The 24,618-nt window shown below is 38.3% G+C and overlaps 1 protein-coding gene across 4 annotated transcripts in view; it reads left to right on the forward strand.

Annotated features, from left to right (window-relative positions):
• RAPH1 (Ras association (RalGDS/AF-6) and pleckstrin homology domains 1) overlaps positions 1-24,618 on the forward strand; it is a 104,480-nt gene that overhangs the window by 45,834 nt on the left and 34,028 nt on the right. For 3 of the 4 annotated variants that reach the window (XM_064515269.1, XM_064515268.1, XM_064515270.1), the window contains exons 3-5: positions 1,766-1,871; positions 2,755-3,263; positions 20,198-20,272. In XM_064515269.1, the coding sequence (XP_064371339.1) occupies positions 1,766-1,871; positions 2,755-3,263; positions 20,198-20,272 (690 nt within the window). The remainder of the gene's footprint in view (positions 1-1,765; positions 1,872-2,754; positions 3,264-20,197; positions 20,273-24,618) is intronic. The other variant, XM_064515271.1, reaches the window with a different exon arrangement.

The following is a 24,618-nucleotide window of genomic DNA, read 5'->3' on the forward strand; positions in this document are numbered from 1 at the left end:
GTTTGGGGTTTTTTTTTTTTTTGGCAGTCTGTGGGTTCTGTCTGAGGGAATAAGCCCTACCTAGCCTCCTAGGTCTCGAGCTTCACTGCTGCCTCTAGGGCTCTGAGTAGATGTTTTTCAGCTTCTCTATGTGGGAAAGATGTAAGCTCCATCAGAGGTACTAGAGAGTTTTTTTTGTTTTTTTACTTTTTTCACCTGATGGAAGACAAGACCACATTACTGGCTTCAAATTATGTGTGTCTAGTGATGATTGACTTCCTAATAAAGTATTTTTTTTTGAAGTTCAAGCCAAATTGAGAAGAGAGGAAGGAAAGTTCAGCAAAAATAAATATTTGAAAAAAAGACTGTAACAAAGGCTTGAAAAAAGATGTGGAAAATGAGAAAAGAAAAAAAAATTGAGAAATTTAGTTCTCTTGGAGCTAGAAGATTCTCCCCCTTCCCTTTTTTCCTCCCTGCAACGCTTAAAATCTCTACCTAAAATATGAACTCATATTCAAACCCCAGAAGATAAATGGAATAAAAATATTTTGAGACACCTAAATTTTGATTATTCCTATTAAATATGGCTTTTATGAGAATTCAGGCTGAAGCATAGGAGATCTTTTTTTTTTTTTTTCCTGATTTCACTGATACGATTTATTGCTAACACTGTAACTGTATAGTTTCCCATGAGGCCGTATACTGAGGTAAGAGCTGAATTTTTTTCTAGCTTATTTAAAACACTTTCAAAGCCAGCTGAGGTAACAGTTTTGTACTGAGACAAGCATATCTTCAGGGGAGCTTTATCAGTACAGGCGTAGCTTAAATTCACATCCTCTGGAGGCCTGTCGAGCCTCAGCGACTGCAAGAGTGTTCCCCTCATAAATACTTGCCACTGCAGGGACAGTGGCGCAGGGCACTTGCATGCAGCTTTGACAGCTCCTTCTCCATTTGCCCCCAGGATGCAGTAGTACTGGATTGTGAGCTAGCTCTGTTATAGGGAAGCTTTTGGCTGTTCATGCTGCTTCTGCTGCTCAAACAGTTACCAGCCTGTCTGCAAAGAAAAAGGCAGCAGGTTGAATAGGGCTCTGTGGCCAGATACAGCTCTTGGGTCACCAGCTGGATCCCAGTGTCCTACTACTTAGAAAAATGCTGACATTTATTATAACATTATATGCCTATGCTATCCTCCATAACATAACAAATATATCAGGTAGAAAGATTCTACCTGATACCCTCCCCCCACCCTTTAGTTTAGCTTTTGTTTTGTTTCTGATAAGGTAGGCTGGGGTTTGCTTTCACAATTTAGTGTTTTTTTCATGAAGAAGAGTGTATATATATTCAAAAGAATGTCAATTACAAATTCCTTTTAAGAAAACAGAATTCTCTACTGAGTGTTTTTCTGTGCTGATGCTGTGGGTATGCCCATAAGCTGAAGGTGCCTTTCTTGGAAAGGGTGCCACAGTTCAAATGTGTATATACTTGGGCAGTCCACTTCAGAGAAATTGTATGTAAGGTAGTGTGTAACACTACTGAAAAATACATTTAGACTATACTTCTTTCCTTTCAATTCTGTGACAACAGAATGTCTTTAGTATCTTTTCCTCATTTACAGCTGTGGTATGATGGCATAAGTTTTCAGTCTAAAGGCTGAAAAAGAAATTTTGATATGCCAAGAGTTTTTTGAAAATTTGTCTTAGAGAAAATTAACTTTCATTCATGGCGAAGGTCTGCTTGTCCAATTCCTTGTCAAACTTCATTGTACCTCTTTTCTTGTCTTTTTCAGAGTTTGGACACAGACAAGCCTGTGGCACCAGTGAAGAGATCACCTCTCCGCCAAGAAACTAATCTTGCCAATTTCTCATATCGCTTCTCCATGTACAATTTGAATGGTTTGTTGAATTATTTAGCCCCTTGAATATTAGTGTAGGAAGAGAAGCTGTTTCACCAGTGAATGAGAATATTGTAAATGGTTTAATAGAACATTAAAACATACTTCTAACTGAAGAGAGAATGTGATTGCTAAAGGCATTGCTTTCTGATGGCTGACTTGTATTTCTGTGTTTGACACTGAATCCTGAATGTCCCAAAACAGTATCTTTTGGAACTTGATGTCTGAGAATTGTAGTCTAGTGTTTGTAAAGAAGTAATTATTGTGGGACCTAGTCTCGTGAAAGAATGAATTGATGTATATCTGCTAAACAGGAAGAAAGAGCATCTTGCTTGTGGGACAGAATGCAGGAATATAGCTCCGGAAAGCTTTTACGTTAAACAGAAATCATGCTTTTCCTTGTTTTAAAATAACTTCCTCTGGTTATAATACAGGAAGCCTTATTTTAAAGATTTGTGTGTATGTACTATTTTGTGAGGTTTTTTTAAAGCAGTGTCACATAATTTGCATTGCTTTAATAAAAAATGCTTAGCAAAACACCTACACGTCTTTGAAAAGTTGAAGGATGATGTATACAAATATATTTTTAGATTCTTTTCACAGGACAGTGGTTTGAACTTTTCAGATGTAATCTGAATTTTGATAGGTTTCTCCATCAGCAAATATATTAACTGAAATGTTTTTTTAAATTACTCTTAGACAGGTGAAGAGTAGTAGTGCAAATATAGTTATTTACCAGTGAGCAGGGATTTTGCAGTATGGATGGAAAATACAGCTTCTTTTCTTTCCCCTACCCCAGCTATTAAATTTATTAACACAAATTGAAGAGTTGTGCAGAGAAATGAAGTAACCTGGAGCATACTGATAACTCTTGTTCATTGCAGAAGCCCTGAATCAGGGGGAGACTGTGGATCTAGATGCCCTCATGGCTGATCTCTGTTCCATAGAGCAGGAGCTCAGCAACATTGGGTCTCATTCAGCAAACAGTGCTGCAGTGAAACGCCTACCCACAGAAACCAAAGCTCAGAAACCACCTGCTAGTCGACCTTCTGCTAAGCACAGCAGCATGAAAGGATTATCCTCTTCATCTGGTAAGGTGACTAAACCATCACAGGCCAATGTTTCTTTGGATGACATCACTGCACAGTTAGAGAAGGCCTCCTTGAGCATGGATGAGGCAGCCCAACAGTCTGTCACAGAAGACACTAAACCTGCTCAGCACAGGAGGACAGCATCCGCTGGCACAGTGAGTGATGCTGAAGTGCACTCCATCAGCAACTCCTCCCGTTCCAGCATAACCTCTGCAGCTTCCAGCATGGACTCCTTGGATATCGATAAGGTGACGAGACCTCAGGAACTGGACTTGACATCACAAGGGCAACCAATCACTGAGGTAAAGTGTCATTAATTCAAGAAAGGTTTTTTCTTTTTTTCTTCAAAATTTATTTGCATCTCTCAGATGCTGATGCTCCTAGCTAAATATCTTTAATATGGTGGGTTGATTAAAGACCAGGATTACAGTGACACGGATTACATAGGCTGTGGCTACTTCTTTCTCTGCTTTATCTTCCTTACTGGTAAAGTATCTTTTTAAAGTGTATGTACCTATTTTAAAAGGCTTTGGCCATCTTTTCCTCCTCCTAAGCCATTCATGGATATTAGTGCTTTATCTTTAATGTCTTTATTCTAAATCAGTCTTGTATATTGAGTTTAATTTAAATCCAAGGATTGTATAGCTGGGCAGGGGAGAAAGTGCAGTTGAATGACAAGACTACATTCATGTTACAGTACACTTAAACGGCTGCATATATTTCAGGTATTATGAGTGCCTACCTGGAGCTATACCAGCTATTGACTGCTACGTAATATTCTGGTTTAATGTTTGCTAGGGAAAACTCTTCAAAGCAATCCACAACACAGAAAAACAATTGATCCATGATATGGCAATGGCAAATGTTCATTTGGGATTTTGGTGCCTCTGTAGGTGTGATCACTTGAATATTGATTAATTTTCAGAGGTGAAGTATATCAGTAAAAACGTAGCCTGTTAGAGAGATTTTGAAAGAGCTGGAAACTTAAGTGAGGAAACGGGGAAAATAGTCTAGTGAATTTGAAATGGCAAGAATGAATGAGTGACAGTTTGGTTCCTTTCTTCTGTAGAAAGTTAAAATGCAAACCTCTGCATTATTGCTGTAAGCTTAAGAGTTAGAGCTTGTCTACTACAGTCTTAGTGATTATATTGTTGTTCATTTATCATTCATATTCTCTTTCTGTGGTATGGTGAGGCTTATTTTAGTCTTCTGGATCTCTGACTGTTATGCATGCTGCTACCTCTTTTTATGGACAAAGTTAGATTATTACATATTTTAGCTTGTCCTCAAGCTAAAGAGAAGACTTACTTGAATTAATCTCTTCTGAAATTAGGATTTGCTATTCACTTTTTAAAATTGCAAAATATGTTCTGCAGTTGATTTTGCAGGTCTCGGTCTCAGATCTCAGCGTCTCTGACTTCAGGAATGATAGACATCAATAAGATTGCCCTTCTTGTCTCCAGATTTTTCAATTCTTTGTATGGCATGAGTAATAAGTAAACCATCTGCTCCCTTTTAGTGGCTTGATGTTGGTGAATCAACAGGCAGAGGTCTAGAAGTTGCTTTGTGTTTGTGGGAAGCTGATCCATATTGTTGCAAGTACATCTTGGTTGCATTGAGCTGTTGACTGTGAGGCTGAGAACCCCTAAAGCTTTCAAAGACATGCCAGAGCTAGCCGTGTAAACCAAGTGATTGCTTGGCATAAGAATGTGGCTATTGTTTTTCTGCCCAGATAACTTGATAAGAATGATTCCTTTGAAGGAGGTAACAAGGATGTCTTGGTAATTTGAGAGTCAAAATTCTGCTGTCCTCTTGAGAGCAGAATCCTCTACAATTATTTACAGTGCTGCTTTGTTTTACTGTCCTTTGTTTGGCCTTTTTAATTTCAGTAGCCTGAGGAAAGTATCCAAATCAGAAAGCTTCTCCAAATTTACAGGACTGATTTTTAACTATTCAGACTTACATCTGTTACCTCATGGGACTTTTTACTGTGACGCAGAAGTTCTTGTTGGTTTTCCCCCCCCCCCAATCACTGATGAAAAGTAAAAGGGAAAATCGCATTTGTTTGGAGTTGGTGACAGATTCTGTGGTTGTGTTTGTTCAATCAAATTCACCTTGCACATGAGCAGAAACAATGGATTCTTTGGGAGAGTCATTGAACACCAACAAAGGATTTTTTTTTCTTTTTTATTCATTTAGTGCCTGAAACCTTTTGTTTAGGTTTCTATCAATCTTCATGACTGGGGTGTGAATCAGAACACACTTCCCCAATAGGGCTGAATTCTGTTCTCAGACCCACACAGTTAACTCATTGGTGTGGTTCCTGGTGGAGGAAATAGTAGGAAAAGGAGGAAGTAGTCTTTGAAAACTCAGTGCCCATGTAAGAAAAAATAGCACAGGCACAATTGTTTTATGCAGATATTGAAAGAGAAGCTGCTACTAGGTGGCCTTAGCAGATCTGTGTTGATGTGTTCTTCTTGCATAGTGCTTTAACATAGTGCTTTTCTCTTTGCCCATCTTCCTTGTGAGTGTACTCGAGGCTGCTGACCTTTAAAGTCCTTTTTTGCCACTATTGCTCTTACCAAAAGATTCAGTGACTTGGCAGCTCTGCCCTTTTCACCCATCCTCTTTGTCCTCTCCAGCAGAGCAATGATTTTAAAAGATGTGCTTTCTTACTCAGCTTAGTTTTATTGGAATCACAAGAGGAAGAGAATAATATTGACTAAAACTGATTGCTATTTTGATAGGAAAATGCTGGTCTGGAAAAGGAAATTAAGCTTTGCTTAATTAACTTGAGTATTCTATCTAACGTAGAGAAATGCTGTAAAGGAACAGCCGTGCACTGCCACATTGAAAGTATGTGTAGTCTAGTATCGTTTATGACAAGTGCTAATGACAGATATTATGGAAAGAAGCTACAATTCCACAGGCACCAAAAAGGGGAGGATGTGCCTTCCCTTTCCTCTCTCACTTCCTCCCCTAAAGCTCTAAGCCATGGTCTTACTACCACCTTTGTTCTGGCTTTGGTACTCATTTAAACTTACCTAACACACCAAAACTTTCTGGTTTTGTTTTGGGGCTTATTCTTCATCAGTTGGGTGAGCTGCATAGGCTCACCGGAGAGGTCTGCACACTGGAACCACATTATGATAAGTAGTGGGAATACGTGGTCAAGAGCTAGCATCTGGAAGGGAGAGCAGGGCTACATCCGTTAGTACCAATGGGCTATTCAGATCTTTTTGCCTAAGCCATTGGACAGGTACCTTAGGGTCTTTTCCCTCTTACTCCTCCTAACAGTCTGCACTGTAGGAGCTTCCTAGAGTGGAGGATGCATTCACATCACGCTAGATTGTACTTGTTTGAATAGCGTTCATCCTTAAAACGGTAGGTAGCTTGTCAGCATTTACGCTTTTAGTTGTATAGAGTGGCATACACTTTAAATCTTAGTTTCTGCATGTCAGATGCTTTATCTGAATGTAAAACTGAATGAGTGAGTAGCATGAGTAATGGAAGGGGAAGTAATGGACTGTGTGACTAACTTGTCCCATCCTCCCACCCATACTGTTCTTTTCCTGTTTCCTTCTGTTCCTCTACCACCAAGAAATTATTTCTGTATTTTCAGTGAGCTGTGTCTAGGGCAATAGGAGAAGAAAATAGGGGAGAGCATATTGGACAACTGTGTCAGTCATGCTCATGTAGCTAGTTCTGCTGATCGGTGAAAGGGTCTATTCATGGGCAGTCGTTGTTACTGTCCTGCATGTACTCAATGAAGAGGTTGCAGATAAAATTGAAGTATGCCATCTGGTCTGGCACAATAGAGCATTCCCCCCAGTGTGATAGAGTTCTTTATGTATGTAACGCAATTTACACAGCTGAGAGATTGACTTGTATGCGAGGATGGCACATAATCTAGCAGTTGGTAATGCTACGTTCTTTTTGGTTTGTTTTCTATTTGCTTGTTTTTAACTTATTCATTGTAGTTTTATACATGAGGTATAAGAGGTGAAAATCATGACAGAGGGACTTGCCAGTACATTAAAAAGTACAGATTCTTTGCTTCACTTGACAGAGAAAATGGCTGTGTAGAGCAGACTTTAACATTTCTTTCAGGAAAATAAGGGAGCCTTGAGGGCATAACAGTTGGTCATGGTTGTGATGTAAGCCAAGTTTACATAGACAAATTTACGTTGGCCTGTAACTGCTGTTGGATAAAGTGGAAAATTTGAAATGGGCGTAAGGGAAGACCAAGTGTGTGTCCCACATCAGTCCTTGCTTCGTTCTCTTGTGGATGTTTTGTCACTAGAATAATGTTTGCTACATAGAGGTGTGAGAGAAAAGCTTTTCTACCCATAACAGATTATTTCAGGTCATGTTTTATGTGTGATTACATACATGGTAACGTATGAGTGTTGTATTATATGAAAAGGCAGCCGACTGTTTCTGTCTGCAGAGAAATCAACCCTTAATGTACACTGTCTTTGGTAGGCAACAGCATCTTAAAATAGAGTTGGATTGCTGAACCTCGCTTATTATTTGTAGATGATTTAAAGAACAGTTGTGGCCTATTTCAGGTCTTGGAGGAGTAGGGCGTTATTGGCTCTTGTGTTTGGGAGCTTAAGGTTTGAGTGGTTTTCCTTATGTTCCATGTTGTATGTAACCACAAGCAAATGCTAAGGAAGTTGGTCTGATTTGTGAGAGTAGTCACAGATATGCAACAAACAAGGTGTGAAAGTTAGACTCTGAAATTTTAAATAAATCTTCTTTTCTGTCAGTTCTATTATGTCATTAGCTTTTTACATTTTTTAAAAAAGTATATTCTGGAGTGCTTTTAGTTATCCTTTTCCTAAGCTGAAAATAGTCAATGGAAAGACTTGATTTGAAACACAATTAGACCATCTCTTCCTCTTTCCAATTATTAGTCACACAGTGGTTTTTAGTAAGTCAAGTAAAGGAAAATTGTGCACATCTATCATCTTGAAACGTTACTTTGGCTTCCAGTTTTGTCGGCATAAGAAGTGTGAGCTGTCCAGTTTTCAGATGCTCTTGAAATAAATGTAAAATGACTCTCTGCTTGCCAGGTTTTTGGAGGCTTTCAAAATATCCTCTGAGATAAACATACCAGTTCATGAAATTTAAACGGTGTTTATGTATCCCAGTGTTCAAATGTGTTTAGCTATTCATCATGAAATTCATGCATGACAGCAAAGCAGTTTTCTTCATGTGGGGCACTAGAACCCAAAGATCACCAATATGCTCTTCCCTATGTCCCTAAACTTAGTGTCTAAACTTTTTCTAAATTCTGCTCATGGAATGTGCAAAGAAAATGATGGGAAGGGGTTTTTTTCCTTCTTTTTTAAAGAGCTGTGGAATCCAAGGGAAGGCTGGAAATAGAAAGCAGGCATTCTCAAAGTTTAAATTGCTGTATGTGCGTGGAATGGGTAGGTTATGAAAACTGCAGTATCATAAGTTAAAATAAACGAAATGGAAATGAGAACTTAAACATTATCTGTGTATTGCTAGATCTCGATTCTCCGATTGATATCTCCAACCTGTATCATAGCCATGAATTTAAAATTTGCCCTAGAGCTTTTTCATGTGTAAAGTCTCTAATTTAAGTGTAGTGAGCAGCTGAGTTGTTTAAAACATGTAAAAATGTACTTTATCTTTTGAGATTGCCTGTGAAATTTGCTTGATACTGATGAATAAGCTTGAAAGTTACTGGAAGGAACAGAAAAAGGGACAGTATGATGCATGTCTTGTTTATCACAACTGACTGGCAAAGCTGGTTATCCACACAAAAATTACAGTTATGGTTTATTTTGTTTCCATGAAGTATGAACACAACAAACATTGTTTATGCCTAACTGTTGCTCTCAAACTGTTCTGTGATGTTCGTGTCTCTTGAGGAATACCCACTGAATGACTCAAATCTCAGCTACCTGAGACCCACTGATCTACATTTAAAACTGCTTCTTCAGAGACTTTCCCAGTAGCCCCTTGCACGTGGCAATAGTGAGATGGCTGCATCCAGCAATGTGGTACCTTATGTGTTAGAATTTGCCTGCATGTGCTTGCACTTTCTTCCTTCATGTTCTTCTGGAGCTGTCAAATACTTGATTGGTTCTAGTGCCAGGCTCCTCTGACTTTTCAGGATGAGGGCACGCAGCTTAATCTTCATCAGCTTTTGTTTGCCAGTCATGATACCTTCTCTTCCTGTACCAGGTGAAAAGCTAAGCTGGTAGCAGTGGCAGTCAGCTGAGCTGGTACCCCCTTAAAATGGCTTTGCGTGTGTTTGTGTGTGTAGGTATGTGTGCTGTGTTGATCAGTAATGCTAACAGCAGAACAGCTGCTGTTAACGATAGAAGCTGTCTGCAATCCACTGACCTTTCAGATCCTTTCAGCTTCCCCTCCTCCCCCTTTACGTGCACTGAGTAGAGATATCGCTATCACAAACTTCCATCCATTGTAGAAGGGAGTTTGAATTGGATGCTAAATAACTAGTTTTTTAAATAAATCCCAATGCTTCCATGAAGGTTCCACAGCACTGTAGAAAGCAGCTTGTGTTTATGAATAGGATTTTATTTCATACTATGTTTATGGAGAAAAAAATCATACCGTTGATACAGACAAGCTAAGAATATAGTTGATCAGAGGTTGGAATTCTTACTAGGCTCATCTGCAAGAGACAAAATACCACAGATTAATGATCAAAGAAAGCTAGGTAATGTACATTTCAGAAGAAGCAATCTTGGACCAAGGCACTAGACTCGAGAAATGAGAATACTTGCACTATGATGTTACCAAACTTTGTCAAAAGCACCACGGAGTTAGGCTCTTTAGCTGCAGTTTCCAACAATGATATCACTTTAAAAGTTATGATTAATTAGTAATAGAGCCTTTGAAATGGTGAGGTTCTTTGCAGATACACCAGTCCACTGGAAACCGAAATAAATTCCTTTACTTTTTGCAATACCTAATTTGAATAAGGAAAAGAAATAGTACATCTGTACAAAATTAGCAACAGATTACTTGTTTGTCCTTACTTCAGGTTGCCAAAAATCAAATTTGGAACAGATGACAAAAATTAAGAACACAGCAGCAGCCAAAGCATTAAACTCTAAGAGGAGAAAGGAATTTATGCCGTTTTATCAATCGTATGTACTGCTGAACCTACAAGAGGAAAGCTAGAGTTTGTCAGGTTCGTAAAGGAGTTTGTAAAGGATTCCAAAAAAAAAAAAAAAAGACACTGTGTTCTGAAACAACTGCAAACTTGATCTGTGGTTTATTTTTTTGCCTTGTAGCTGTGTCAGTTTTGCACGTGCTAGTTAGTATTTAGCTTGTAATAGTGTACTAAGGTTTGTATTGAGTACAAAGAAAGATCTTTTTAGTTAACCAAGTTTGCAGTCTTGGTTACAGCTTCCTGTGTTGGACATCTACTAGCCTTATGTTTTTAAAAGTTTTTCCAGGTTTTAGACCAGCCGCATCAGTGATTTGCTTTATGGATGCAGGTTTCTTTTTTTTTTTCCACATGGCATATTTCTTCTTGGCATAAAGGGTGAAGTTTTGACTCTGTTAACTCTCCAGTTGTGTATACCTGTTCTCTTTTAATAACTGAACTTTGGATGTTTTGGTGCCTACAGTAATTTTTCAGGGCTGCTTCATAGTTTAGAAGTCAACAGACGTGTATATATAAAGATTTGTAAATATTATTAATACAATTACTACTTAGTGTAAAACACAGTAGGTTCAGACAAAAGCGGTTAAAGTTGCATGTACTTGTATTCCTTAAGTTTCTTAACTGCTTTGATGTCTTTGGGCTGTAGGTAGAGCCATCCATGGCGTGAAGTATCTGGGATTCTTTCTGTAACTAGTGCAATTCCTGATCAATCAGTCTTAACTAAATTTTGGGCATTTTTTTCCTTCCTTCTTTCTGTCTTCCCCTTAATTAATGCACTTCTTTTTGGATTGGGTTGGATGACCATTTGCTGTGAAATTATATTCCACCTTACTTTTTCTTTTTTCTTGCTACCTCTGTTCTTTTGGGAAAATTCCACTGCTCAAAACCTCCCTGCAAACAAACTTCAGTTGGGATTTCATGTTTGGTTTAAGCTGACTTAGATCCATGCTGCTGCTGAACTGGGCAGTCTTGCCCTATCTTGTGTTGGCACTGATGTTTGTACAGCTGCCTAGTGATACAGATCTGCCGGAAAAATAATCCTTCTTCTGAATTAGCTGTTCGCTGATCTGATGGACCACACAGTCACAGTCACTGCTGTCTGCAGAAGAGACATTTGAGAGAGCACATGGTTTGGGGGGCGGGGGCAGGGGAGAGGTCGGGACTGCCTCTTTCTTCTGGGCAGCTCAGTCTTAAGTTTCTTTAAACCAGTAGTGAAACTAAGCTTTAGCAGAAATGTTTCCTAGCTTTTGCAAGCTTTTCTCACCTGCTGTGTCCCAAGGAGGTTGTATTTGGCAGGGAACCATCAAGACCTAACTGTCCGCTCTTGACCTGGGAAGTGCATGGACTAGTAAACAGTACCTCTCATGCACGTGGTGAGGCAATTTCATAATCCAGAATGTCCACAGACATGTTTCTTAAATTGCAGCAAATTTCAACAGGTTTAGACTGTAATTTTTAGAACAGGCATGAAGTTACAAGAATCCCTAGTAGTTAAGAAATACTTACTATAAATTAAACGGGTTTTTTTGAGTCTTGACCGTTTAAAAAATAAGTTGCAAAGTTGAACACTCAGAGTTAGGAAATTCCAGAAATGAAGTTGCCTGCAGTAAAATGGAGTTGCATGGCTTCCAGGAGGAGGGTTGGCCACTTGGGAGCCTGGAGTAATAGCTCCGGATTCCCACCTCCAGTGTCTGGCTCCTACATGTTCTGCAACAGCCAGGCGTTGCAAGGAGGCTGCTGTACTCTCCCACCACAGGCCCAAGCTTTCTCAAACTTGGCTAAAGTTTTGTACAAGGATGGTAAGCGTGCAGCCCACTTGAAGGGCTGAGCAGTGCCCTGTGAAAGGATGTAACCTAGAAATTTTTAATTGCGGTGCTCCAGACTTAAGTGAGACTATATGGACTACAATTTTAATTCTAAAGGCTCATACTTAGACAAATTTGGGTTACTTCTCATGGGACCAGCACAAAGCAAGTCTTTGAGGCAGCCCCTGCCAATAATCCATTTCGTGGTCAGACGTGCAGAAGTATTAAAGCTTTTTAAAAATATGTTTATATTAAATGAGATGCACCTTCTTTTCCCCTCTTGGAAATGCTTAGTCTAACCTAAATGACTAGTCATCATCCTGTAACTGGGAGTTGTCATGAAAAACTGTCTCAGAGCTTATAGCTTGGCAAAAGTTTTATAAGCAACTGAAAATACATTTTGTACGTGAAAGTATCAGGCAGCTCTAATATCTAAAGCTGCCGCTTCAGTTTCTAAGTATCTCTGTTCTTTTCCTAAGGTTTTCATAAGCATGAACTGTAACCCTTTTGCATCTCTTCATTTGTCAAGCCAAAACTGTATAATTTAGTTACCAAAATTAACATGCCTAAAATAAATACTTTGTAAGCATTGTATGACAAGTTGGAAATCTCAGGCATTCCACTTTTTAGTAGCATAATGTTTGATTTTTTTGATCCCTGAATGACCTCGCACTAAGAAGCTTGTCCCTATTGTGACTGAACATTTTGTTCTGAGCCACAGTTGTGTGTTAGGGTTTTGTTTGTTTGTTTGTTTGCTGCTTTGCTCATTTTTTTTTTCCTTCGTGAAAATTAGGATAATACAGAAATGCTTTTCTCTTTGGTTCTTTTCAAATTAAGGACAGAGTGAAGGATCTCAGAGAGCTAAAATAGTATAGCCATCTGGAAGTGAAAGTGAAATAAATCTGTGTTAGGTGCACATTTTTCATATAGATACTTGTGAATTGTCATGAGAGTGTATTATCTTATTTACTGGTACGGAGAAACCGAGATGGGAAGTATATGAGATATTTTAAAGTGATGTTATGTTACTCTGCAGAGTTTCTTCTGTGGTGGCATTCAGAGAAATTAACTTCCAGTTCTTGGCTTAGTGAGCAGGTGGTTGCACAAGGAGAATGCTACGTGGGCTTGTTTTCCTACTGACTTGGTTCAAATGAGGTAGAAGGTGCCTTGTGTGAGACTACAGGTGTTTTCCTCCAGTGCTTTCATCTGAAGTTGTGGCTCTTTCTCCTCCCATTGTGGTCTGGAATATATTTGCATCCTATATTCTTCTCCCTTCCAATAGGAGAAGAAAACTGAATCTCCTCCTGTGTTTGTCGTTGATCACTTTTCCATAAGAAATTAGGATCAGGGATGCTGCAACTACGTAATGTAGCTGTATCCTTTGCTGTCATTGTCATCACCATTTCCCTTGTCCTCCTGTTGAGTGATAATAAAGCCTTTTCTCCAACCCCCACCCTTTTCTTCTCTTCCCTTTTAGCAACCTTCCCCCCACTTCCTACATTTTTACTGCATGTTTCTATAGAATGTTCTATCAATCAGTCCAAGCATCCCTTTGACTTTCCAGAAGAGGAAGCTGAACTGGCTCCTGTCAGTTACTATGCCATGTACCTATGGCTGCTGTTTATGTGAGCAGTTGTAACAATTTCCCTGCAAAACAGAAGTCACACTAGTGATTTGAGTTTAATCTACTTGTATCCCAACAGTGCAATCAGGTAACTGTGTGTGTTGTTACAGGTAAGCTTTTCAGTCTTCTTTTAGTTGATTCTTGCCTGTTTTCTAATCATTAATTAGGAAAGGCTACTTAAACTGCAATTAATTTTTTTTCTTAAGCATAATTACTTTTGGTAGCCCATTTCAAAGGAAGACAGAAAGTGGAGTTTCTTAATTGGATATTCATCATTTCGTACCATGTGTTCTTATACATTACAAATGAACCCATAATCTCCAAGAATTTGCAAAGAAAAATTTCAGTTCCTCCTTCTCCTCCCCTTTACTATATAGCTCTCTATCAGCCACTGCTGACTGTTTAGGTCTTTATTTTCTTTCTTAGGGACAGAGATAGACTTTTAAAATGGTTTTGTAATGTTTAACTGTGCAACATATTTCCAGTTTAATATCACAACAGTGCCACCAGCTGGTTTAATTAGATATGTCAATTTAAATTGTTCAGAGTTTTGTAAGAAATGGGGCAAGATATTTATTTACACAAGTCCTCAGTGTCTTGTCCTCGTCTTATGTAGTGAAGTTATTTTGTTGTACACAGCTTGAATGAATAATGTCTTTCAAACTACAGACAATATCTGATTGGGAAGGAGGTTTTTCTATTTAACATGTTTAAGACGTTAGAACAGTAGGATAAGATACCTTAGAATATTGTCAGGTAGTCTTTTACCTGTACTTCCAACACAGTTTTGTTCATTATTTGCAAAGTGACAATATATAGAACATATATAACACTTTCTGTACTGTATTATACTGCTTTTAAACCTTCTATCCACATACTCTGAGCCTCTACTTTGAAATTAGGGGAATTGGATACCATTCTGGTTTTTAGGCAGGAGATTGAGCGATAATCAGGCATGTCACAAGAAGTGTTTGATGTGATCATGCTTAATAGGTTTTGGCAAAACTCTGCAGGTGGAACTCAGAAATGAAGCAATGAGACAATGCATAGCCTGCTCCCTGCAAACCTATGGCCTGATACAGTTGCAAGACGGATTATAGAGCCTGCACCCTTCAGAAGCTAACTGGACAGCTCAGTTTATCACCCGTTTTAAAAGGATCCTTACTTTTTGAAATCCACACATAGGTTACTTTCTAAATATATAATTCTAATATGCTAGATAATTTAATATTTTAATATGCTAAATAATTTCTGGGTTTTGTTTGTTTTGAAACTGGCTTTCATCCTGGGGCCTCAGAACCTCAAGGGTTAAAAGAACCCACTGAGCCTATTATAAAGGAAATGACCAGGATAATAGTGGAAAATATCTTGAGTTTTTGGCTGTGTAGAGGATTACTTGTTGCTCAGTATAGTGCAGCCATTTATATTTTGAAAATCTGCAGTGTATATTCATTTTCCTGGTAGTCCATCTGTTTTATCATGTCTAGCAAACATCCTTTGTAGTTTTGTCTCTGCTTTTGGAAGAAGTCGCAGTGGGAATAGTTTCTCTGGTGTGAAAAGTAAAACTACACATATTAAGAAAGAACTTGGTTTGTAGTTAAATGATATGTTCTCATGGAAGGGGGAATCCTTGCTAAATTGAGTAAAACGATGCATCTTCTCCCTTGTTTAACTCTCAAATACTTCTGAACAGAGGGGAAGAAGTTATATTTGAAATTATTTATTCATGCTTATGGAGTTGGTGACAAGGCTGAATATGTTTCAGCATGCAAAAACATTCTGGCATAAGCACCGATTTTGTATTTCTGAAGAGTTTTGTGTGGCAATTTCTGAAAACACTGTGAAATGCAATATTCAACAGCTGGTCCATGAACTTCTCCTGGTATGTAGGCCTGAAGATAATGGATGTTGCATTCCTGGCTTCAAAGAAAGGATACAGGAAATCTTTGAAGTCTAAAAAATAATTTGCAACAAGAGTTCCATGTTTTAATAAACATCCAGGCTAGCTGTCTTTACTGAATGAACTACATGTGAAAAGTATTTAAAATCTCTCTCCTAAAGTCATCAAGGACCTCAAAATGTTAATGTTAATTTTATTCAGACCTATTTTTCTATGTTGTAGTTATCCATACCAGCTTAAGCTTGTTGTGGAGACGCCTGTGTGCTTATTATAAGTGTTTTCAATTATTTTGGATTTTCATGCACAACTGTCTTGTCATCCCTTGACAAAGGTATGAATTTTATTTCATAGAACTTCAGTGTTGTGATCAGCAAATATTCATCATTGTACTTCAAGTCCTTTTTTTAATAGACTTTTTAATAGACAAAATTTTTCTGCTAGGAAGAGGCCTAGTTCCCAGTTCCTTTTTTCTTTTTTTTGCTACCTGAGCAGTGATGATATAAAATTGCAAATTTCTTTTATTAACAGAGAATTTTTTTCTACATATAGTGTGATAAACTTTGGGAAGCTTTTCCATTTGCGTCGCTAGTAGGATTTAAGAGTCATATTTTGTACAAGAATTTACAAAAGGCATTCATGCATCTGACAGCTGGATTATATTCAGAAGGCTATCCTATTCACCAAAAATACAGCTTTTAAACCTTCTCCTGGAAATAAATACTTATGGCTAGCTTTGGGCCATGCACGTGCACAGTTTTGCTCTGCACCTTTAGTGAAGTGCTGGCCTGGAAATACGTGATTTTTCGAAGCATCTGGTAAATAAATTAGGCATAAAGTTTTTGACTCTGTGTTGTTCATGTTATTTGAGTAATCCTCACTTTTGAGTAGTTTAGTGAAAGAAGCAACTAAATAGAATCTTTCAGCACTATTACAGCGTAGCTTTTGTATAGCTTCATGCTTAGCATAAAGAACTGGGCATTTCAGTCTCCTCTGAAATTTTTGTCAAAATTCATTTGATAATTTCATGCTGCTTCAAACTACTTTGACCTGCCAACAGTGTGTTATCTGATTCTATGACGTTCTTAAAGGGAAAAAGTATTTAAACTGAAATGAAAATATCAATTGTGAGAAATGATGGCCTACTATGGACCCAGTCACCTTACGGCAACAGGGTTAAGAAAAAACAAATGGAATGGATGAGAGGTATGCTTTTATGCCCCACTGGCAAGCTGTGGTCCAAAATACTGTACTGGGACAGGGACACTACTTTGTGTAATTCTAATTCCTTTTATGTCCTAAAATAGTCTGGTAGATTTAGCTATCACTGACTTTTACATATTTCCATTCAAAACCGAATATACTCTGAGGTATTTGTCTTACTATAGCTCGGCTGAGCATGGGGGCACATAAAGGTCTTGCAGTAAAATGTTCTCTAACAAAACTTTGGAGTTGCTATTTTTAATGCAGACTTTTTCTAAACCTCTCTGTCTTCTAGAGTCCCAACGTGTGATTGCATGTGGGTAGCATGACAGGCAGCAGGTACCGGTATGCCAGAGCAGAGCCTGCTGCATGGGGACTGGGCATCTCATCTGGTGGGCCTTCAAGGGTTTGTAGTGTCAGAGCTAGCTTTGACTTATATTTGAACTCCAGAGGCAGAGAGGAAGTGTGAGCCATCTAGATCCCCTGTCTGGTCCAGTGTGGTTGTATCTATTGAACTTTCCCTGAACAATGGATTATTCCTGGAAGACTGTATTACAGTGTAATATCTGTTCACCTCAAAGTTTGATATTTGACCTGAGCTCTTCCTCTGGAATAGATTAAATGCTTTAGATTTTTGGTTCATGGAAGAGCAGCACATTGTTGTTCCAAAATAAAACATTTTTTTAATGAAGAAAAAGGAAAATCCTTAGTCTAATTTTTGGATGCACTGATTTGAGGGGGGGGTTCCCCCCTCCCCTGTGTTTTATGCAGGTCAAATATTTGAAAAATGTAGTGTGCATGTAGTTGTTTAGTGAAGCTATGATTCCTCAGAACTCGGGCTTTCCAGTTGCTTTACTACTTCTGTGCATTCTAACTTTTGGGTACCTGCACTACTGCAGAACTCGATATGCAGTAGTAAGGAGCTGTGCTCAAAAGGTGACAGGCAAAGAACCATTGCCTTTCTGTTTCAAGACATGTCTCTGCAGCTCAGACTAATATGGGTAGTTTGTCATCATCCTGTTACATCAGATTTTACTGGCCAATGTCTGTTCCAATGAAATACCACTCCTGACTTTCAAAATAACTTTCCTTTGGATATCTGTTTTAATATTTTTCTTGTTAATACTGGAAAACAGTGTTAGCAAAGTCCCTAATAGTTAATATTTTGTAAAATATATGGCATTCCCCTTTCTGGATAGAGTAGAAATTCCTTACTGGAAAGCAGTTCGCTATTTGTATAAGATGCAAGACAGACAGTCAAAATGACCAATGATGGGAAGAAGGTTAAATGATCTGCCTTGAGCTGCTCTGTCAGAGAAATACTTTCCAAACAATAGTATTTCCTTTAAGGAGATACTCAGTATCCCCTCTTCATCCTGACAGTATTGTTAACTAATAGGCAAAGGAGAGGAGGTTAAACATGAGCAGACATGCACCTTGTACTAATCTTTTTAGCCCTGATGTTCCATCCCCCAAGAAAGAGCTATTCATGTTAATTGGAGTTCGTGATGTCTGACAAGAGCTCTTGATCAAGGGTCTCTTTAAAACAAATTCCTTGAACTGGTCCATAGACTTTTATCTGTATTTTTGAATTTTAGATTGACCGACCAATTTATTCCACAAGGTCTGTAGTAATGTGTTGTAATGAGACAATCCAAGACTTCATTTGTGTGAAGTTAGAGTTTCTGGGTGGGAAAGGATGCTCTTCAGATGTAAAGATGCACCTTGTAGAAATCTTAAAAAGAGGATCAGTCTGACTCTTGCCCACAAATTAGTCAAAACTGTTATTCACCAACAATGTTAGCATCACTTCAGACTTGCTCAGGCTGAGTAAAGGAGCTATTCCTTAAATGATAGCCTTGCTTAGGTATCATTGCAACTGCTGGAAATCCTCCGTATGTAGAAACAGCAGAATGCATTAGTTGATCTGTCTCAAATGCTTATGATTATATATGTCAGGAAGCCCATTCTGAGACTTATGAAAAATTTAGTGTAAAATATGTATGAGGCTTTTTAATCATATCAGGTCTTATATCACAAAGCACTTTTCTATGTGTATTTCAGGTGTGAAAAATTTGCATGTCACTAGGTAGCACTGCTGTGCTTCTAAAACATTGGATGTAGATACAGATGGATGTTACTATGCTGGTAGAAAAATTTTCATTTGATCTGTAGCATAAACTGAGTCTATGTTAGTGGCTAAGGAGCAGCTGGAGCTGGGCTGGAGCCTATGTTTAACTTGAGACCTTCTGTAGAGTCTTTTCTGAGGTGTAACTGTTAAGTATGCTACAGCACATGGCAGTTGCATCAAAGAAACCCCCTGTGCAGGAACTGTATGCACCAAGCTATTTGCTGTTGGCTTGCATGAAGTTGTGGTCTTTCGAGCGTTTTCTCAGGAGACCGTTGCTTATTGTGGCTCTGAAGAGGAGACAGATTCTGTTCTATACTTGCTTTCTAATTATTAAACAAGAGTGTAGCAGGCTGCTCAGTTGTTATGCCTTGTGCTGTACGGTGTAAAGCCAATAAACAGAGAAATAATGGCTGAAACAGGTTTAGCCACATTGGACAAATTTTGCAGTACAGTGGTGATACATAGGGGATATACTCCAGGTTCTTGTTAAGTACCACAGTATTAGTCTAATTTCCTTAGCAGGCATGTGATCATGCAGTTCTGCTGACTCCTGTGGGCTGATGGTTTTGTTGTTCTTCTGTAGCAGGTGGAACATATGACAATCACTCTAACTCTGTCATTAATTGATTTTTGTCTTGAGAAATCTCACCTACTGTTTACTATCCATTTTGATTTACTTTTTTAAATGGGTCAAAATGCATTTACTATTAATTTCTCTTCTCAGAGAAATTTGGTAATTTGATCCCAACTTCTTGGCTTATATAATCGGGACTCTAAGAAAAGAGACATGCCCTTAAAAAAAAAAAAAAAAAAAAAAAAAAAAAAAAAACTTTTAATCCAGGATTAAAAGTCAGGTTTTAGGTAGTTATTATTATTATGGTAACATCTTTAGTTACAGAAGCAGCAGCCAATGTAGATAGCGTGAAAGCACTTCTTTGCTTCTATGACGACCAGTTTTTAGTGGCTTTATGTTTGCACAGCAGAAGCAGAATGCTCAGTTTTAAAAGATTGCCAGACATGGGCAGGATTTTGAAAAGTGTTTTAAGTGCATGTTTTCTTACTTTTATAAATCTAAGTATATTTGAAAATACATTGTCTCTTGCAGAAAAGACACCTATACCAGGTAAGCAAAACTCTTCTTAATTCTATTGTGTGACCTTTATACAGGTGAAGAATAAACTCAATTCCTCTATTAACACAACTGCTTTTATAGTAGTGTGTTAGGCTTGCAGTGTGTCTGAGATGACTATTTGGGAATGTTCGTGTTTGTATGGGTGGGCAAGAGTGAGGACAGAGGGTTTTTTCCTTAAACTCTGCTTATCTTCTGTAATCGATACGCTATAAAATTGCTACACTGACTTCTTTTGACTTATGTTCTCTCTCTTTCTTTCTGCACAAGCACTCCTATTTGGACAGGGAAACCTCCCTCCTTCTGAGAAACATTGCAGGAAAGCCTTCTCATTTGCTGACCAAGGTGATGCTTCTTCTTTCCACCTGCATGTGACTATTTCCATGTAGAAAGAATGCTTTTAGTCTGTGTGCTAGACTCCTCCCACCCCTGCCCTTTCTGGGAACTTTTGCATTTACTTACATGATTTTTCTTGTCCAGCAAAACAAGGTGTTTTTAAGGCTGTATTTCATTGTTTGTTTCTGCAAATCCATTAAAGTTTTCAAGGTCTTGGCAGATACTTTAATAGACATGTCAGCAGGTAAAATGCCTTGGCTAAAAGGGAAATTTACTGAGCCAGAAGTTCTTCTGGTCCTATTCCCATTCACTAATAAAAAAGCAAATTTCTGGAAAACATGTGGATGCATTCAGTACTGTTAGAAGGCAGAAGTATCCTTAAAATAAGTTCACTTGCTGTATGAAGATAAACTGTAACAAGTAATGGAATCTTTTTCTGTTTTGAGTTCTGACTTGATGTACTTTGAGGAGAATATCTTAGGAAGACAGTGGTCTAATGAGCCAGGTATGGACAAATCCTCATTATAAATTGATTTTCCTTACAGGAAGGAGGTCACTAATCTCCTAAGAGACCATCAATTGATATTCACTTTCTCTGATTCAGTTTGTTGAGCATTGCAATTTCTGTGCATATTCCCCTTTGAAATGAGTAAGCTATAAAATCTTCTTGGCTAAGACATGCTGAGATGAAGAAGAATGTGCAGCTTCCCATTGTTGAGAAAACTTTGAATCAGATATGTCTGATGCTACCTACCTACTGCAAACCATTCCTTAGATTTTTTTTCTAAAAGAGACTCCATAGAGGAGAAACTTCGGGCAAGCCTGAGGTTGCCGATGTACATTTGTCACTGTCTTAAAACAATGCAGGGAATATTTGCTAGACATAAGTAGTATGTATTTAATGATTAAAGGTTAAAACTACTATTTTTTGCTTAAATATCTTAACATTCTTTCTAAAGCGCTCAGCATGCATCATCTTGAAAAAATTTATTTCAGACCCTCTTCTAGAGAGGGATTAACAAAAGCCAAAAAAACAAGTAATTTTCTGCTCTTGTGACTGTTTTATTTTAAATTTAAATCCATGCCCCTTCTCACCCCACCCCCAAAATAACAAAGCGAATAATAGGCACCAAACTAGCAAAACTTGCTTGGATGCACATAGATTAACAACTGCTGTGGTATAAACATAAATCATGACTTTTCATCTCCATGTGTTTTCATATCCTCCCTTCTGGTTATTTATGTACTGAGTGATCTAGTTATTTATATACTGGATGAGTGTTTATTACCATAGAAACGTCAATAAAAATACATAGAATGTTAAGTCCATTGAGTCAGAAGAACATGAACTAGCTCAAATCCTCAAATCAGTGGTTCTAAATAGATTCCTGTAGTTATTAATTTTTCTTTTAGTTAGTAATTTTTGGATTTATAAATCTTTGTCTTGAAACTCTGCTAAGCATTCGAGTTAGAGAATATCTTTTAGGGGGGCAGACATCGACTCTTAACCTTGTCTTCATTCCAAATTAGCATTTTAAAAGTCACAGTAGAGGACCTGTTTGTGGCTCAGAATGTTCAAGAACACAGATTTCAAGAACACAAAAATTAATTTGGCTCATTAGACTCTGAAGCGCTTGAACTTTGAATCAGGTGCTCATGATTAACTTGCTGATATCTAGAGGCTGATGTTTGTTTGACATTAGCTAAGCTTAGGACTACCTCAGTACAGCTGTGCCCTTTCCTTCTGACTCCCAAGCACACAATCCTGGTGTGGATGCTGGTTCTTATCTTACCTCCAGCAGAGACAAATTTCTTTAGTAAAAAGATGAATGTGGAGTCCAATATTTTGCTGGCTTAGGTTCTTTCAGCTTGCTCTAGAATTAGATGAGCCCCAGTATGAGAGAAACAGAAGAGTTCGTGTACCTGAGGGAAAGAAACGGGGCTTTTCCTTGCAATGGTAGTTGAGTGTGAGATCAGCTTAATTGTATGATCCATGTTGCAGCTTCACGCTGGTGTCTCTGGTGTGTCAGCTAGCTGCTTTCTTGCAGCTCTTGTTTCTTGTATTCTTCCCCTTCCTTCATCTGTGTACCCCTTATGTTCAGACTGTAGGCAGTTTGGGGGAACGGTAATATCAGTTCTTTGTCTGCTGGTAACATAGCTCCTTGTACACATCCCAGTCCTGGACCAGGGTCCTCTAGTTACAGCCAGACACACAGTTCCTGCCAAAGCATAGGGCAGATCTCATCAAAGAAAACAATCTATTTATTGTGGTGGTCTCTTCATTTTTAAATGCAGTTCCATGTGTTGCTGTTCACACAGCATTCCAACCCTTTTTTGAAAGACAGAAGTGAAAGCATAACAGTAAATCTAAGTTATTGAATATTGAGAATAAAGCAATACAAATTTAATGTCAAATCTGCAAGATTGTTTTCCCTAAAGGGTTAGAATTAAGTTGTAAGATTAATACTAAAAACTAAGCTTTCACGTTTGACATTTGTAATCTTAGTCTTCTATGGCTGTGAAATACAGAACACGTGAAAAATTTTGAGACAATATTCAGGGCTGGGATATCTCCCAGTTTAGAACATGAAAATATGAAATAGAAACGTAATGTGCTGGATTTTGAAGTCACCAGTTCTTCCACCATTTTGATGCATGTGGAGCTGGAACTACATGCAGGAAGCCAGATGATGGTGATTTAATGATGTAATGCTGCAGATATGAATGTCAGCATCTGGAGAAAAGATAAGGATTAATGTTATGACTTCTCCTCCCAAATATCTGGTACTTCATTTTTCTGTTCTTGTTGGCCTGAAAGGCAAATATGTTTCAGATGAATATTTATTCTCCTGGTTTGCAGACCTTGGTTATTCCACAGTGCAATCCTTCCAGACCTTAGAATAAGTCAGCTATAAGACTGGCTTCACGGGCCTTGGATGAATCCGACTCAGATGTGCTCATTTGTGAATGACCATCTGTTTGAGAGGGTGTTTTTTTTTTTAAGGAAGTATAAAAATACGGCAATTGATGGCTAATCTGCAAAAGATGTAAACACAATCTGAAAATTCCAGCCTCCTAGATCCACTTTTGAGGAAGTTGAGGTAGCCACACATGGAAACTACAAAAAAAAAAAAAAAAAAAAAAAGTAGGTGGTTAGCAGCAGGTTTTTGTGCAAACAAAGAAACAACACAAACAACAAAAATGACCAGTACAAAGTTTTTAATCAACAACCTACTGTGTACTAACCCACTGTGACTGTTGTCATGTTCCTGTGCAGTTTTAATACCATCTTTGTCCTGGAATGATTTATAGGAAGCTACTGTGGAAATGTTAGATGAACAGCCTATAGGCTCAGATCTGTGTTTGTCATACCCCACCTCTGCACTGTTCCCCACATCTAGTCAATTCAGCTCTTTGTCCATAGTTAAAACTCCTTGCCAGGCGATCCCCGTGCCTCATCATGCTCTTGTTTTCTTCTCTCCCCTTTCAAACTCCCTCACTGTGGCTTCTATGTCCTGCTCTTGCCTGCTGGCTTCTTTTTCCCCCTTTCCTCCTTTTTTCTGGCTTCAGATCTAGCACCTTGTCCCCTGTACCTATTTGAATTAGGTAACCCTGAGGAAAAGTCTAGCCTAGAGCTATTACTATAAGGGAGGTCCTATTTGGAGGCAAGGAAGATGATGTCTAGTGCAGATGGAGGCTTCAAGGAATGAATAGCCAGAAGTGCAATCCTGTGCAAATGCTTTTTTTTTTTTTTTTTTTTTTTTTATTTATTTTTTATTTTGTCATGACTAGCTTTGTCAAATCTAGTTTGGATAGACTTTCAAGGGGGCAGTGGAAGGCATGTTCCTGCCATGTAAGGTTCTACTGTGCTGTATGTTAAAGCATGGCTTCGAAATTGGGAATAACAGGCTTCCCAAAGATGAGGACATCTGGATTTTTTGACGTGGAGAAAATTACCTTTGCCTTGCTTCACCCTTTGTGGTATATCCTCTCATGCTCAAGTTCAGTTTGAGATAGACAACTGGATGGCAGTTTTCTGCCAAACTAGTTGTTTTAATGAGATTACAAGCAAATAAAGCTCTAGTCTTGTTCAGGTTGTGTAGCAGTTCTCTTTAATAAGAGAGAGCGCTAACAAGTTTCTGTGGAAAATCTATTTGCACCACTTTTCTAGCAGTAACACATTGCTAAATTATGCAAATTTTTTCCATTATGATTTGAGATATCTGGGGACAGCATAAGTACTTAGCTTAAGTACCGAATAATTTTGGTCAAGCACGAAGGAAGCTCTTGGAGAGACTCACAGATGCCATTCTTCGTTTGGAGTTCATAAGCAACTATCATCTATCTCCTGGCTT

This window comes from Dromaius novaehollandiae, chromosome 7 (assembly GCF_036370855.1).
Source record: "Dromaius novaehollandiae isolate bDroNov1 chromosome 7, bDroNov1.hap1, whole genome shotgun sequence".
Taxonomy (NCBI): domain Eukaryota; kingdom Metazoa; phylum Chordata; class Aves; order Casuariiformes; family Dromaiidae; genus Dromaius; species Dromaius novaehollandiae.